The 14,437-nt window shown below is 39.4% G+C and overlaps 1 protein-coding gene across 12 annotated transcripts in view; it reads right to left on the reverse strand.

Moving 5' to 3' along the window:
* EMSY (EMSY transcriptional repressor, BRCA2 interacting) overlaps positions 1–14,437 on the reverse strand; it is a 33,588-nt gene that overhangs the window by 12,185 nt on the left and 6,966 nt on the right. For 8 of the 12 annotated variants that reach the window (XM_085509942.1, XM_085509901.1, XM_085509896.1 and 5 more), the window contains exons 5-8: positions 13,157–13,332; positions 9,835–10,094; positions 4,985–5,261; positions 2,465–2,776 (exon numbers count right to left, since the gene is read on the reverse strand). In XM_085509942.1, the coding sequence (XP_085366068.1) occupies positions 2,465–2,776; positions 4,985–5,261; positions 9,835–10,094; positions 13,157–13,332 (1,025 nt within the window). Of the gene's footprint in view, positions 1–233; positions 384–2,464; positions 2,777–4,984; positions 5,262–9,834; positions 10,095–13,156; positions 13,333–14,437 lie in introns of all 12 variants that reach the window. The other 4 variants (XM_085509927.1, XM_085509907.1, XM_085509906.1 and 1 more) reach the window with 1 other exon arrangement.

Here is a 14,437-nt window from a genome sequence, read left to right on the forward strand (position 1 = left end):
GAAATCAACTCAATGAGGATGGAATTTGCATTGTTTTCTGCATTATTTCAAAGAGATCACAAGAGGAATGAAAGAGCTAAAATCCTTATCTAGCATCATGATCAGGTGTGTGAACATGATGTTGTGCTCACTGTTTACAACAGAGAAGCGACTTTTTTCCCCCTAGCAAACCATGTTTTGCTGCCTGCATGCCTGGGTTTACCCTCCCTTCCCTTCTCAGAGTCATAACTTACCAGAGGGAGTAGTGACCAGTTTAGTTGTCATGACAGTCCCATTACTGCTAACCACCATTATAGGTGAATTGCTACTGCTGGGCAATGCCGCTGTAACTGGTTTGGGAAGGATTTTACTGAGCTGCACCTGCTGAGTGATTATTTTAACACCTAGGAAAGGAGAAAGGTTACTGTTAAAATACAGGCACGAAAAGTTACTTCCAGAAATGCTTTCTCAGATAGAGCCCTAGTGGGCAGGTAGCCTCACAAGGCTTCTATTCTGAGCCCATGTATTCTTCATTATGGAAATACTTTTTTGTTGGGCCATTTTCTTTAATTTTTTTTTATAATTGTTTTGTGGATTATTATTTTAATATTTCTTCGCAAAGAAGATATTCATCATCTTTGCTTTCATGTGCCTGTTTCAATTGCTAGCAACTCCCACTGAGCCACGGGATTACATCCCATCATTGAGTTACTTCATTGATTTTTAATCTTTCCAGGTTCGTGACTCAAAAACTTGAATACATTTCCCAGGCCAACAGGTTACAACCAATACCAAATTGTTTCATGTACCATGAAGCATCTAAAAAGGCAGCAGTTCTCCATGAAATTAGTCTGTTAAGTTTTAATGTCTTAAACAGCCCAGCTGAATTCCATCCTTGTGTATATATAACAAAGCTTCCTGCACGATCAATACGGATGGGTATAAGGAACTAACTGTGACACTGGCTATAGAAGGTTGCTTTGAGTAAACTATTATCACTCCCCTTGAGTTATTGGTTATCTTGACATTGAGAGGAACTGTGTTAGAATAAACTCTGAGTAGAAGTAGCAAGGATAGGGACACCTCATTATGGCAATGATTTTGCTCATTTTTACTCAGTTATCGTAGAGAAATGGGAGATGAGTGAGATTCACTTCTCAGTTGCAAACCAAAAGGCCACTGTTGTCTGTTCAAAAGTATACCCAGGCTGCGTGTTTCTCAGGTGGTCAAGTTCTGTGTTGTGATTCCTCTGTGTTGGTTAAATGCTATGAAACACCCAGTCTGAATTAATCCTGCCTGAATGTAGGCATTTGTATTCATACACAAATGTTCGTAGGCGAGCAATTTTCAGGCTACAAAACATCCTCCAGAGATGTTTGCTTCTTCTGCACTGATTATAAGCACCGTACAAAGCAAGCAAGCTCCAAATCATTAGAAGAAAAACTGAAGCCTTATCATGATCCAGACACAACACTGGGTAAAAAGCCAAACCCTCATGAAATCAGCTCACAACTGCCACAAATGGTATTTCCACAAGAAATTATAACTAAAAAGCACTCTGAGACCAAATCCATAGCAAAAAGAACAGAGCGAAGCTCTCAGTGACAAAACGTTGTTTAGTAATTGAAGGATGGTTTAGTAATTGGTGATGGAGGCATCCTATTTGTTTTCATTACAGGGCATTTTTTCCTAGGCAGTGGTGTTGTAATCCACTTTTATTAAAGAATAGGGATAGGTTTGTTTCTTCACAGCCTGTTTTAAATATTATTTTTTAACTAAATAATACAAACAAAATAATAATTCTACCAATCACATTATTCATATGGAATATGGATTTAAAAATACTTTGCACTTTCATAGCACTTCTTGTTTTAAAATCTGGTAACTTCGCAAGCATTACTCCTTACCACTTCTCACTAAGAATTGTATTTTACAGTAAAGCCAAGGAAGAAAGATTACACAACTTGCCCAAAGTCAACTGAATGAATCAACGTCACAAAAAGAATTGAGATCAATTCCCAGACTCAGATCTAATTGTATTTTTGCTGTGACAAGTACCTCAAAAACAGATTTCAATTTTTGGACCAGAGAAAAGAACAGAAACATGGATTAACTTTTTTTTCCTCCAGTTGATGCATCTGAACAGCTCTTGGATCCTCAGAAAACCGGTGTCTTCATGTTTCAGCTAAATTACTTTTCAAGATACCTACATACCTTTCAATGCCTAATGATAAAACACTTACTCCTAAAGCACGGTATGTAATACCTGAACCAAACAAGAAGAATGTCAGAATGAAACTCCTCACTTATTGTTAGCTGACAACATAAATCATCCTTCTCTATTATTTAATTTTGAAATAGTGCTCTTAAGCAGTTACAACTTCACAGCTCCCTCTCTACGTCTGGGACAGAATCCGGTCCCTACTTTTTGAGGTTTGGGGTTAGACCACAGTTGGCAATATGACCCAAGCTTAACTCCAACTACCTGATTCCTGTTTGATCTGAATGGTGGGCTTGATGCCAGGTGGAAATTGAGATTGCTGTGGCTGCTGTTGAGCTACAGAAGACTGTGCCAGCTGTTGCTGCTGTGGCTGCTGCTGCTGTTGTTGCTGTGGCTGCTGCTGCTGTTGCTGCTGTGGCTGCTGCTGCTGGGTCTGTTGCATTTGGTGCAGTTGCTGCTTGGGGGACTGTTGATGCTGTTTGGGGAACTGTGCTAAGATTTGCGTTGGATTCCCAACCAAACCTTTTGGGGAAGGTAGTCTGGTAGAGGCTACTTTAATCGCTGATGTGGATACACCTACAAAAGAGTAAATGGTTTAAGATTTAACAATGCAATATGAAAGTATGATTTCTTTATATACACTCTTTCATTTAAACTGTCCTTACTAGTGAAAAATGCAAATAAATAACAGCACTTGCACCAGAAATGCTCTGTTCAGTGTCAAGGGAACTTCATGCACACATTCAGCGTGACAGTAGAATATCTTCAGGAAGATAACACAAAGACCACAATCCTAGCCTATTTCCTGCACCTTTTGTAGTACAAATAACTTCATGAATCTTCACAGAGCCAGATCTTTAATCTTCAATAAAGCAAAATATTTGTACTGAATAAAAATCAATAAGCTAGGAATGCAGGAATGACAAATGTCAAATCCAGCATTATAAAGCACTATCTGTTAGTGAACAAAACATTATCTTACAAAAATGAATCAAGTAATGGTCCATGATTTAGAAAACTACGGAACATATCTTTTTCTGATGAAAGGTTAAACAGTCTTACAAGTAATAGAGTGGTACAGTCAGATAAAAAAAAATCTTCTGAATACATAAGCATACATACATAATTCCTTGCACAGCTGGCAGAGGTGTCAGAACATTGCCAGCAAGTCTGAGCTTCACCTCAAATTCTGCACTGTACCATCCACAAGCACCAAAAAAGAATCACAGAATGGCCCAGATTAGAATGGACCTCAGGGATCATGAGGCTCCAACCTCCCTGCCATAGGCAGGGCCACCAACCTCCACATTTAATACCAGCCCAGGTTGCCCAGGGCCCTGTCAAACCTGGCCTTGAACACCTCCAGGGATGGATGGGGCATCCACAAGCTCTCTGGGCAGCTGTTCCAGCATCTCACCACTCTCATAGTAAACAACTTCCCCTGACACCCCATCTAAATCTTCCCTCCTTCAACTTCAAATCATTTCCCCTTGTCCTGCTGTTATCTACCCTTTCAAAGAGTTGATAAAGTCAAAGTCCATGTCTTATGCTGGCACACTTCAACCAACTCCATGCTGAAGTGAAAGGCTTTAATCTCCTTTCTTAGTTTTTCCTCTACAATTATCAATAACACAAACAGTCATAGCAACCTACAATTCTGACAATGTAAATAAGCAACCTTTTCCTTGCTGCATGACCTATGAGCTTCCCCTTTTCTTCGTCTGCCATTCTTGTTTACTGATCTCATTTCTCCATGGTGGGAGTCATTATCAGTTTGTCACAATATTTCATCAGTATCTTCCATAATTACATTGAATCTATAACCTGCAGCAGTTACTTTCGAATTGTAGCTGCCACTTCCAAGACCAAATCCAATTAAATATCCATGGTTCGATATGAAACACTGCTGTAAGCTCTTTTGTGCTGTAGATCACTAATGTACCTTAAGTACCTGGTTCATGGAAGCAATATGGACTGCAGAATACCTCCTGAGCCCTGATTAGGCTGAGCAACATTTTATGGTTTGAAAAATGGAATGGAAAATATAAACCAAGAAAAATGCTATGCAACAATTGTCACTGTCAGGCACAGTAAGTGGTGGTCACTTAGATCCTTTCAGTCACTCGCACCTTCTCACCCAAAGAGTCAGCCAATGGGCACAGAATGGAATCAATCACGCTAGAAGGCATAGATAGAAAGAGAAACCAGCAGCTCAGGTGTTTTAAACTCAGGCCCACTCAGATCTTAAGATTAAGGACCTGAAAGTTAAGCCGTCAATAAAACATGAAGATAAAGATGTATAAGCCTTTAATAATACTTCAGGACTATTACAATAGTGAGTACGTCAAGCATAAGCTTAATATACTTGGTGTGAACTTTGCATGCTTCTGTGAAGGCATTAAGAGAAGCAATGAAGATGATATTCAAATAATACTAGAAATACCCATTCTTTGTGAATAAGACAGAGCTCTCTGAATACAGTCATTCTGGAGCAATGTTTTAATGCCAAAACGATTTTTTTTCCCCTCAAACTAAAAGCTTTGCTTCATCAGATTCTCTTTAAGAACTGAATTTATACATCAGTGGTTGAATAAGGAAAAGAGCTGTGCCCAGTAAGAATTCCTCTGCAGTACCTTGGATTACTTTCATCAGTGGAGCGTTTTTTAACAACTCCTTTTTTGAACCCAGCATACGTAAATATAAACCTCATCTCTATGCTGTTCTCAAAGCAAAGCCTCATTTATCAGCAAGAAAGCTCTCACACGTACAATGTTTTCATCATACCTTGTGCTACCGTTGACATGACCACAGATGGCGTTGATGATACCACAGCAGTCACAGCAATTGTACTTGCAGTACAGGAGGGAGTGGAACAGCTACTGCTGCTGGTGCTACTGCTGACCAAAGAGGACTGAGAAGCAGTGATAACCACCGGCTGTTTCTGAGTAGTCGAGGCGATGACTGATGTTGGAACAAGTTTCGTAACTGCTGCATAGTTGTGGGACTTGGAAAGGATGTTGGGTACAAAAGTTGAGCTTGGAGATGTGGTTACTATTATCACCTGAAAGGGGAAACAAAAAAAAAAGAAAGAAAGAAAGAAGAAATTCATGTGTTCTTTGCACTTATAAAGAGCGTAAAACTTCTGTAACATAATGGCATGTGAGCATTTAGTTCTGGGCTACACGTTTATCAAGACCATTTAAAAGTGTGAATCATGCTCGATGGCAATTAAAAATTTCCCTCAGTTTGAAAAGACAGTTATAAACATTTCCTTAGAAGGTTTGTTTTTGTTTGTTTGTTTTTTAAAGATAATTCTACTTTAATTAGATAGCAATTGCTTGTTTGAAGGCAGACAGGAATTAAGTGCTTGGGTTCAGTTAACCAAGCCAGAAAGCCCGAAGCCCATTTTAAACTCCACAGCAGGGAGATCAAGCAAGTTTTAAACACCATTCTCCCTAATCTGGCACAAATACCAATAAATGGCAATGAAGAGAATAAAGAAATATCTTTTTCTCTTCAACAACAGCTGCTGAGTCAGTAATGGGAAATGTTGCTGATCCACAAGGATGTAAGCAATCAATATTTCATCAGTGAAAAACCTGTTCTAGGTTCAGAAACAATTTGTTTTAATTAGAGTCCTCAGTAACAATAAATTCTTTCATATCTGCCTGAAAACCGTTTGAAGATAATAGGCACTACTCCTAATATGATCTTCACTTATGAGTCCATGCTCTGATTTGACATTGATGTACATAGAAAGAGGTCTGTCCTTATGCAACTAACCTAGAAAACTGCCCATCTCTTACATTTTAAACATAAGAACTACTTATGTAAGGAGGTTTGTGTTATTCTGTTTACTCCTACCTCCTTGTATTTACAAACACACGGTTGAAACAGAAACACACAGGACAGCAATACAAAGCATTCAGCTTGCCATGCAAGAACTTCAAGAAATGATTTCAATAATCCAATTATCCCCACATCGTTTTTAAACTACCAGATTTGTAATAACTTAGTAATGACTTCATAGAACAAAATCAAATAAGAAAAGGTACATAAGGAGGAAATAAAACCTTGACCAGAACAAATTGAAAGTCTTATACTACTTCCCAACGCTACTGAAATCTTGCTCAGAATTGATGGAATGGATGGAATCAAGATAGCAGAGTTCATCACTCTGGTTGTCTCTGCCTCTCCTTTCTCCCCGCTACACCTACTTTTATGATCCCTGCTACTTAACTGAGTTTTAAAACATTCAGACATGAGGAAAACCAAAACTTCACTACCTCCCACCAATGACAGCACATTAACCACACCTCATCACCACCCAAACGATAAGTTCTCCATACCCACTGCTTTGCCTCCTTATTTCTTACTTCAGGAAGAATGTTTTTGCTGTGAAACCCTTATTTTCACCTTCTGCCTTATCCCAATTTAACAGTCTTCAGAATCTGCTCCTGGGCTGTGGCCAAATACACATGCAGAATGTACATGAGCCTAATCTTGCACGTGAAAAGACCTTAAGGTGTGACTGCGGAGTGTAATTTTGTTTCTTCAGTAGTCAGATGGCACTAGAAATAATTCAAGTTCTTGAATACTAGGGCCAGCTCCATTTCATATTGGATAACTAATTTAGGTGAACACACGACAAGATACAGGATATGAAGGAAGATTATTCATGTTAAACTTCCTATGTAATTCCTAGTGCAATAGGGCAACTTCAGCAACTCAGCTAATTACAAATATACAGGATGAATCCAGATATAATCACAACTCCTGAACAGTGTTGTTCTTCAATCAAAATAAGAGATAAAACCATCAGTTTGAGGTTATTACTTAATAAGACTGTTTAATCGTGCAAGGGAAAAAGTCTCGTCAAGTATTACAGTTCAGGATCAACTGCTGTCCTGTGACTAAATAGGTTTGGATCTCTATGTTCCGCTGTATTAATTCTGGGAGAAGAAATGCAGTGATGATTAGTGATCTTCCTGCATGAAATATAACAAGAAAGCAGGATTTTCTGATTTAAAAACAAAAAACAACTATAAGTCTTGAAACTTAAATCACAACAATTATACTTTTGAAATACTATATTTTCCACATGTCCAAACATTCAATGGCATGGAGATGCACCAGGAAAGGGTCAGGCTGGGTGTGGGGAAAAGGTTCTGCACCAGGGGGTGGTGGGCATGGAACATGCTGCCCAGGACAGTGGCCAGGGCCTTGAGCTGCCAGAGCTCAGGGACACAGGGTTTGGGTTTTGGATGGTCCTGTGTGGAGCCAGGAGCTGGACTCAATGTGAGACCCCCCTGTGGGTTTCTTCCAACTCAGGATATCCTGTGATTACATGTTGTCACAGGTACCAGAACTGCACCACATCTTTCTACAGCAGAAAGACTGACTGGTGACCAACAGCAAGTTGCCTTTTTTGCTTTTGTTATGGTAAGAGATAAATTCCTTACATTCACTGAAATTTAGTCCTATCAGCTCACTTTCGAGAAACATCAAAACCTGAAGAATTTATTTCCTGAAGAAATAAATGAACCAAACTGCCAGAAGCTGAAGCTAAATTCCTTCTGTGTCCTAGACAGAGGATTTTATTATAGGAAGAAAAGCCAGAAATTGGAGCTGTGACATTATTAGTTGTTACGGCAAGTCTTTCTCCAACCCACTGAGATGTCAAAACAATTCTGAAAGCTGGCGTGTAGAAACTGAAAAAATCTCATTCATATCCAAGAACTTCACTCATAACCCAGCTGCACTTGTTTAAAATGGTGCAGTTCCAATTTGAGTCTAACAAGCCTGTCATTTAGTTTAAAACCACTCAGAGGGATTCCTCCCACCAAATTTATCCAGTGTCGTATCTTAACATACACAAATCCAACGAAAGAGGGCAGTGTGACAAGTTCAGAAACAAACACTACTATGGCTCGCTGATGAAACAAAAGATTTTCCCATTGCTGCAGACTGGCAAAGAGTCATGCTATGAAAACTAAGACCTAACATTTCCAGGTCTGAATGAAGCAAAAGCACAACTGCACAAAAGATCCTACCGACAGTCCTTACTCTTCCTTTTGCAGGTTTAGTACACTCTAGCTTTAAACTACTATGCATATTTACTATAACACTATAGATACTTAAGGCGAAGAAAATTCTTCCTGCACAAAAGGTGAGCCTAAGAAGAGCAGCAGGCTAGGTAGGTTAGTAAGGCTCGAAGCTAGCTGTGTGTTTGCTGCAGTGAATGCAGGATGTTCTGTTTAATGACTCACTCAAAGATTTCTATGTATGTCTTCTGAGGTGAAGATTGATTAAGGACGCTGTCAAAGAACAGTAAATCAAATGAAAACAATGAAAACTTGGAAATGGAAAAAGGCCAGAAAGCAAGTTCCTTATTGCACATCACTCCAGCTTAAATCGTCCTTGTTTTACAAGTTTCCAAAACCAGGATATGGGAACTCTCCTAACCCAGAGTGATAAAACAATTAACAAGACTAAAGAACAAATACCGTCTGAAGGTTTGAGTTCAAGTGTCAAACTCTCACCATTGGAAAAAAAAATAAATGCTCGTTAATAGCCAGCCTACAACCAGCCTGTCAGTATCAAGGCAAAATTCATTATTTTTTTCTCTCACACAAGTCTTAATTAATAACTGAACCAAGAGTTGACTTGGTCTGAGGCATTAATCTTTTTTAAACCTTAAGGACAAAAAAGCAGACAGATCTGAAATGCACTGTTAAGCATGGGAAAGTAGTCATGCAATAGAACAGCCACTTAAAATCTGAGTCCAATAAAAAGTTTCAAAATGGGTAAACCTTCACATACTGCATTCTCACAAAACCTGGGCATACCCAGCTGAGATAATGAAACTGATCTGATCACAGCGTTGTTTATGTAGAATGAGAAACTGCACACTAGAACTAAAAGGAAAATAAAGCCCTCCCCAGCCTTCCATCAGCTCCAATGGCAAGCCTTATAGACCCCCAGAACGTAGTCTCTAGACAAAAGGCAAGGCAAGGGAAAGCCCATGCCACCTTCTCCTGGAAATCTACTACTGCAAAGAATAGTTATAAGTAAGGAAAATAGAAATAAGAAAGATTACCTTTGACCAATAGTTGTTACCATCTGAAGGCTGTTCAGTGGCCTATGTGATCCAGTTCTCAGTGGATCAGTGTCCATATCACAAAACCCAACACCACAAATGGTACTAACTGGCAACCTTGTTGGCAGTCTCACCAGAGAGGCCAAGAATTGAATGAGCATGGAGACTGAATCCCCTCTCATCCCTAGAAGTGGTCCCTTCAGGTCAGGGTTGAGGCACATTGGTGGGGCAGTCTGGGGGAAGCTTGCACTCCCGCTGCCTGTGCTGTACCTGTTCTGTGGATAAAAAGAGGGCTTCAGTCTCCACAGCTGTCAATCCAGGTCCTTTCACACACAGGTGAACTAAATTCATACACGAGCTTGGTTTTTCTCTTTGTTTTAAAGTGGGATTACCTTATCCCAAGTATAATCCTTAAAAAAAAAAATAAAACCACAACAACCAGCTAGACAGTTCACAGAAAGAAAGAGTCAAACATCACATCTTATTCACCAATAAAACCAAAATAAAGTAACATTTGGCAGCTTCCCCCACATACCTTCTGTGTTGTTGTGTTTGTTGTCTGTGTTGAGGGCTTAGTGAAGGTTATTTTCACTGGCGACATGTGTGGTGGTAAGGAGTTGGCAATGCTCTGCATTATATTACTCATCTTGGGGCTGCCACTTACAGGCACTGTGATAGTTTTAGTGACAGGAGTCACTGCCTTCGGGACTTCTTTTAGGAGAACAGGGGAAGAACTAGAAGAATTAGTTCGCCGTCTTTTGCGGGGCTTTTCATCATCATCTGAGCAGCTGACACCTGGAAGAGAAGTGCTTCTCTAAATTAGTATTTGCCCCCACTTGTGGCTCTCAGTGCTTTCTAGAACACTTCAAACTTGCTGAGTCTTGCACACATTTTCAAACAAAAGATAAAGAAACATAGGGCTAATGCTAGAGTTTCATTCTGTCTCTATCAAGTCCGCCCAATGTAAATGCATGTACATGGAAGCTAGGATAGCATCAGTTTATAACCTCATACTATCCTGCTCTTGTTGGTTGTTCACTGGAAAGGTGCAGTTTATCCTCCTGTAATCTCTCCCAATTTCAAACTTTGCACATTCTTTTTGTTATAATACGCTTTTTGTTACAGTACCTTTCTCCTTTTTGTGTCAACACAGTATCTCATGTTCCACTTTTATTCATAACATACTTAAACCTCACTTTGCAAGTTTATGTCTGGTGCATTTTGTGCAATAGTAAGGCATCACCTAGCATACAATTACAGAAAACAAGTCTAGCCTCAAAGAATTTCACTCATCCCCACAATTGCCTACTACACAAGTACAAACAAATTGCTGCAATATTCAACTGAGCAACAGATATTTCATTCTACGGCATGAACAAGGGATCTTAAATACATATAAAACTTCTTTAAGTAGGCAAGAGGTTCATAAACTGGTATGCATTGTAGAATGACATAGTTTAACTACCTTGTAAATTCTTAGTAACTAGGTAACACGCATGTTTACCAAAATAGCCAGGGATAAACAAATTAAATTAAAAGATACACAGAGAGGACTCAATGCTCCTCCAAAGAACAAGATTGAAGATCTTGTTTTGTATGCCTGTGGCTTATAGACAGCAAACACTGACACAGTAAAAAGCAGCCTTGCTGTAAACACAAGGAAACACGGTTGACAGACAATCTCTAATTAAGGTCAGGATCTAACTACATTCGATCTCTAAAACAACTAAGGACTCAGGCATTCAAAAAGTAAAGATCCAGGAATCAACACAGACAAGAAAGTGCCTACGTGGCACCAGCAAATGGTTTCCAAAAGATGGCATTCTGTATTAGCCCATAACCAACTCATTGGCAGGTACACATCAGAGTCATGCAGAAGGCTGATGGTTGCCCCCCCCACACACACAGATGGGAAAGTGACCTAGAGAAAGGCTTTCATCTTCAAAAATTAGCCTTAGCACATTGAAACACCATGATTAAGCATGGATCTACAAGTCAAGGCTCCAAACAATTTCCTTTATGGTCCTGAACAAGCCTAGAGGTGAACCTCATCCCTAGGATACCAAGAATATCTTTTAGCAACAGGCTCTAGGTACTACACAAAGCACATTTTGTAAACTTGCTACGCAAAGTCACTGACCACATTGAGAGTGGGCAGGAGTTTCAGAAGGAGATGAGAGAAGTACTCAGTTCAATTAAAAACAACACACACAGCCTGCACGTTAGAACACAATTGTTACCTTGGTGCATTACAAAGAAATACTGAAGGTAAAAATGTATTTTTATCCACCCTCTTCAGCAAAACAACAACAAAAGTCCAAACGGATTAAGCTAGCTGGATATTATCTTTTCTTATGTACAGCTCATTTCATTCCTTGTTTTCATTGCTGGGGTTTTGTAAGAATGTTATTCCTGTAATTTCATGCTAGAAGCTGAACTTCTGCCAAGTGTTCCAGAAGCACTTAGCTCAGAAGTAATGCAGCTCGATGTAACTCACGAATGACAAGCAAGGCAGCAGAGGACAGAGAGGTTAATGGCTCAATCAGGCTGCAACTTGGGTAAGGTCACAACAGATCAGCAGCAAAGGCAGGACTATAACTCAGCTCGCCCAAGTTTACTCTTAATTCAAGTTTGTTAAAGCTGCTGTGACTGATGGAACACACTCTGAAAGATGGACAACTCTTTTAAAAGGCAGAACAAAAGTAAAGCAAGTGACATGGGAGAAAAAAAATCTAAGAACAGTTAGGATAAAAATGAGAACCTATCCTCACTCTATTGTGAGTCTAGACTGGTTTTATACTCATTACCATGTAATAATTCAGTAAGCCTAAATTTTTTAAGATGTTAAGAACCTTTTCCCCCTCAATCCAAGACTGAAAGTAACTTCTGAACAAGTTGGATTAGAAATCCAGTGAAACAAAGTAATGTCTACATGTCACTTTAAAAATGCTTTACAGCCCTGTTGTCTTTTCCCCTTCGTGCACCCTGCAGCAATTTCCCTGGTAAAAGGAAGCAATATACCCACTTTAGACTAAACGAAGGCATAAAGCCATTAAATGACTTGCCCAAGGCTAAAGCATCTATTTCAGTCCATGCTTCAGACACAAAATAGGCCTTTTCTTTGCCTTTTGATAAACAGTTACAATTATCACTTTTGATGTAAGCAGTACTTTCACTTGGCAAGACCATTATATTGGAGGCTGAACTGATGGGTCTAGGGGACTACACTGTTGCTACACTGCTACTTAGAACAAGGGTAGATGTTGGGGTTGAAGTGGTACTTGTGTAGGACTAGCAAAACACCACTGAAGAGGAGAAAAAACACCTTCCATGTAACTGAAGTGCAGAGATCTATTATTCTATCCCTGCCTCAGCAATTAGAATGGAAGCCAAAGACTTATTGTGGGGCATATCCACATACTTGCCTCTGCAGTCCTGTTGTTGAATACTCCTAAGTTTGCTTTCAGCATGGCCATGGAATTAATTGCCTTCAAAGGAGAAATCTAACTTCCCCTCCTCTCATACCCAGAAACTTGTGCTGCCAATTCTAGGGTTCATCCTTTCATACTTCTTTACAGTAATACAGGTGTTTTACATTACAGTTCATTCATTTCTCTTTAATTTTAGTATTCATTCAGTATAATGACCTCTTTCATTTCTGTAAATGTTTATCTAGATTGGTAACTGACATTAGCTGTCAGATTTATGCTGCAGATGCTACCAAGGTATAATAAGGAAATCCCTCTTATTTCTATAAATGTTGTGCACTAAGCAATATTTGGATTGTTAAGGCATCTAGCACTAAGAAAACAATTTAAACCATGCGTATTTTGTGTAGAACCTCAGCACTTTCTCACCTTCCTTGTTTCCAGTTTCTGCAGGGACCGGAAGAGATGCGTTGTGCTGAACAGCTGCATTGGCAACAGCATTAGCTGTAACAGTGAAAGCTGTTTGTGGAACAAGACGTGGCATCAGCGGCACCAGTCGACGACCTTCTATAGACCATTCCGAAGAGCTGTTTGGCCCGGACATACTAAACAGAAAGGAAAATGTTTAACTTTTCTGCTGACTTTCCTAAGCGCTCACTACTCTTAAGTTCCTCTTTTCAACAGTGAAAATTTAAAAGGCTGTTTCTAAAGACACACTAGAGAAATATCTCCAGTCTTCTTCCTTTCATGACAGCCCTTACATTTTTCCCAACTGACGCAGAAATCCTCCCATAGCATATCTAAGAGTTGCTGTTTCTTTTAATATTATGCTTTATAAAGCTCTTAAAGGGCTGCACATGTCATGCCCAACTCCCCCATATTAGATTATCTACTATTCAGGTAGAGCTAGTTTACCCTCCACTTCTGGATGACAAAAATACCTACAGATTCCATAGATTTCATGAAAGATTACCAAAGCTGATTAAATTGCAAGAGAAAAACCTCAGCTTCTGAGGTGAAACAAAAGTTGCATTAACAGAAATTTCTCAGACTGACTTAAGTAGTCCCAAACAAAGTAACAGAACATGAAATGATTTAGGTACACCCTGTGCATCTTTCTCTACAGAATCCAGTCTGCTCCTCCCTGGCCTGCTGTAGAGAGACTGCTTTGCAGGGGGGTTGGACTCAATGATGTCTAAAGGTCCCTTTAAACCCCTACAATTCTGTAATTCCTCTCATTTCCTTTCAGTCTTAGTACTTATACACAAACCGACATGCTTCAAAAAATGCTTGTCTAGGTAGAGAGCTGTTCCTGTTTATGACTATTTTACAGCGCTCATTCGAGAAATCAGTAAAATCAGAATAACAGATTATTTTTCAATGCTGCTACGTTGTTCTTAAACAAACCAACCCATCTAATGTATTAATATATTCTGAGAAACAACTTCCCACATGAACTACTGCAAGCAAGTTGCAGCAAAAACTACAACAAATTAGTTCACGAAATGCAGAGAATCTGCTCTGCTGTTAAATCTTGATATGCTTCAGCATTCTTCATACATATTCACACAGTTCAAGCAGAGCTGCGCCAGCTGAGGTAAAAATAAGACTACAAATGTTGCACAAAGCAAAGCTAGCAGAGTCTGTTTTCCTAATGAGTTAGATTGTTTAAGCCAAATACTACATTACCAACCATCACTTACAAAGAAT

The sequence above is a fragment of the Coturnix japonica genome, chromosome 1 (genome assembly GCF_054131305.1).
Source record: "Coturnix japonica strain WE chromosome 1, WE-NBRP24, whole genome shotgun sequence".
Taxonomy (NCBI): Eukaryota; Metazoa; Chordata; class Aves; order Galliformes; family Phasianidae; genus Coturnix; species Coturnix japonica.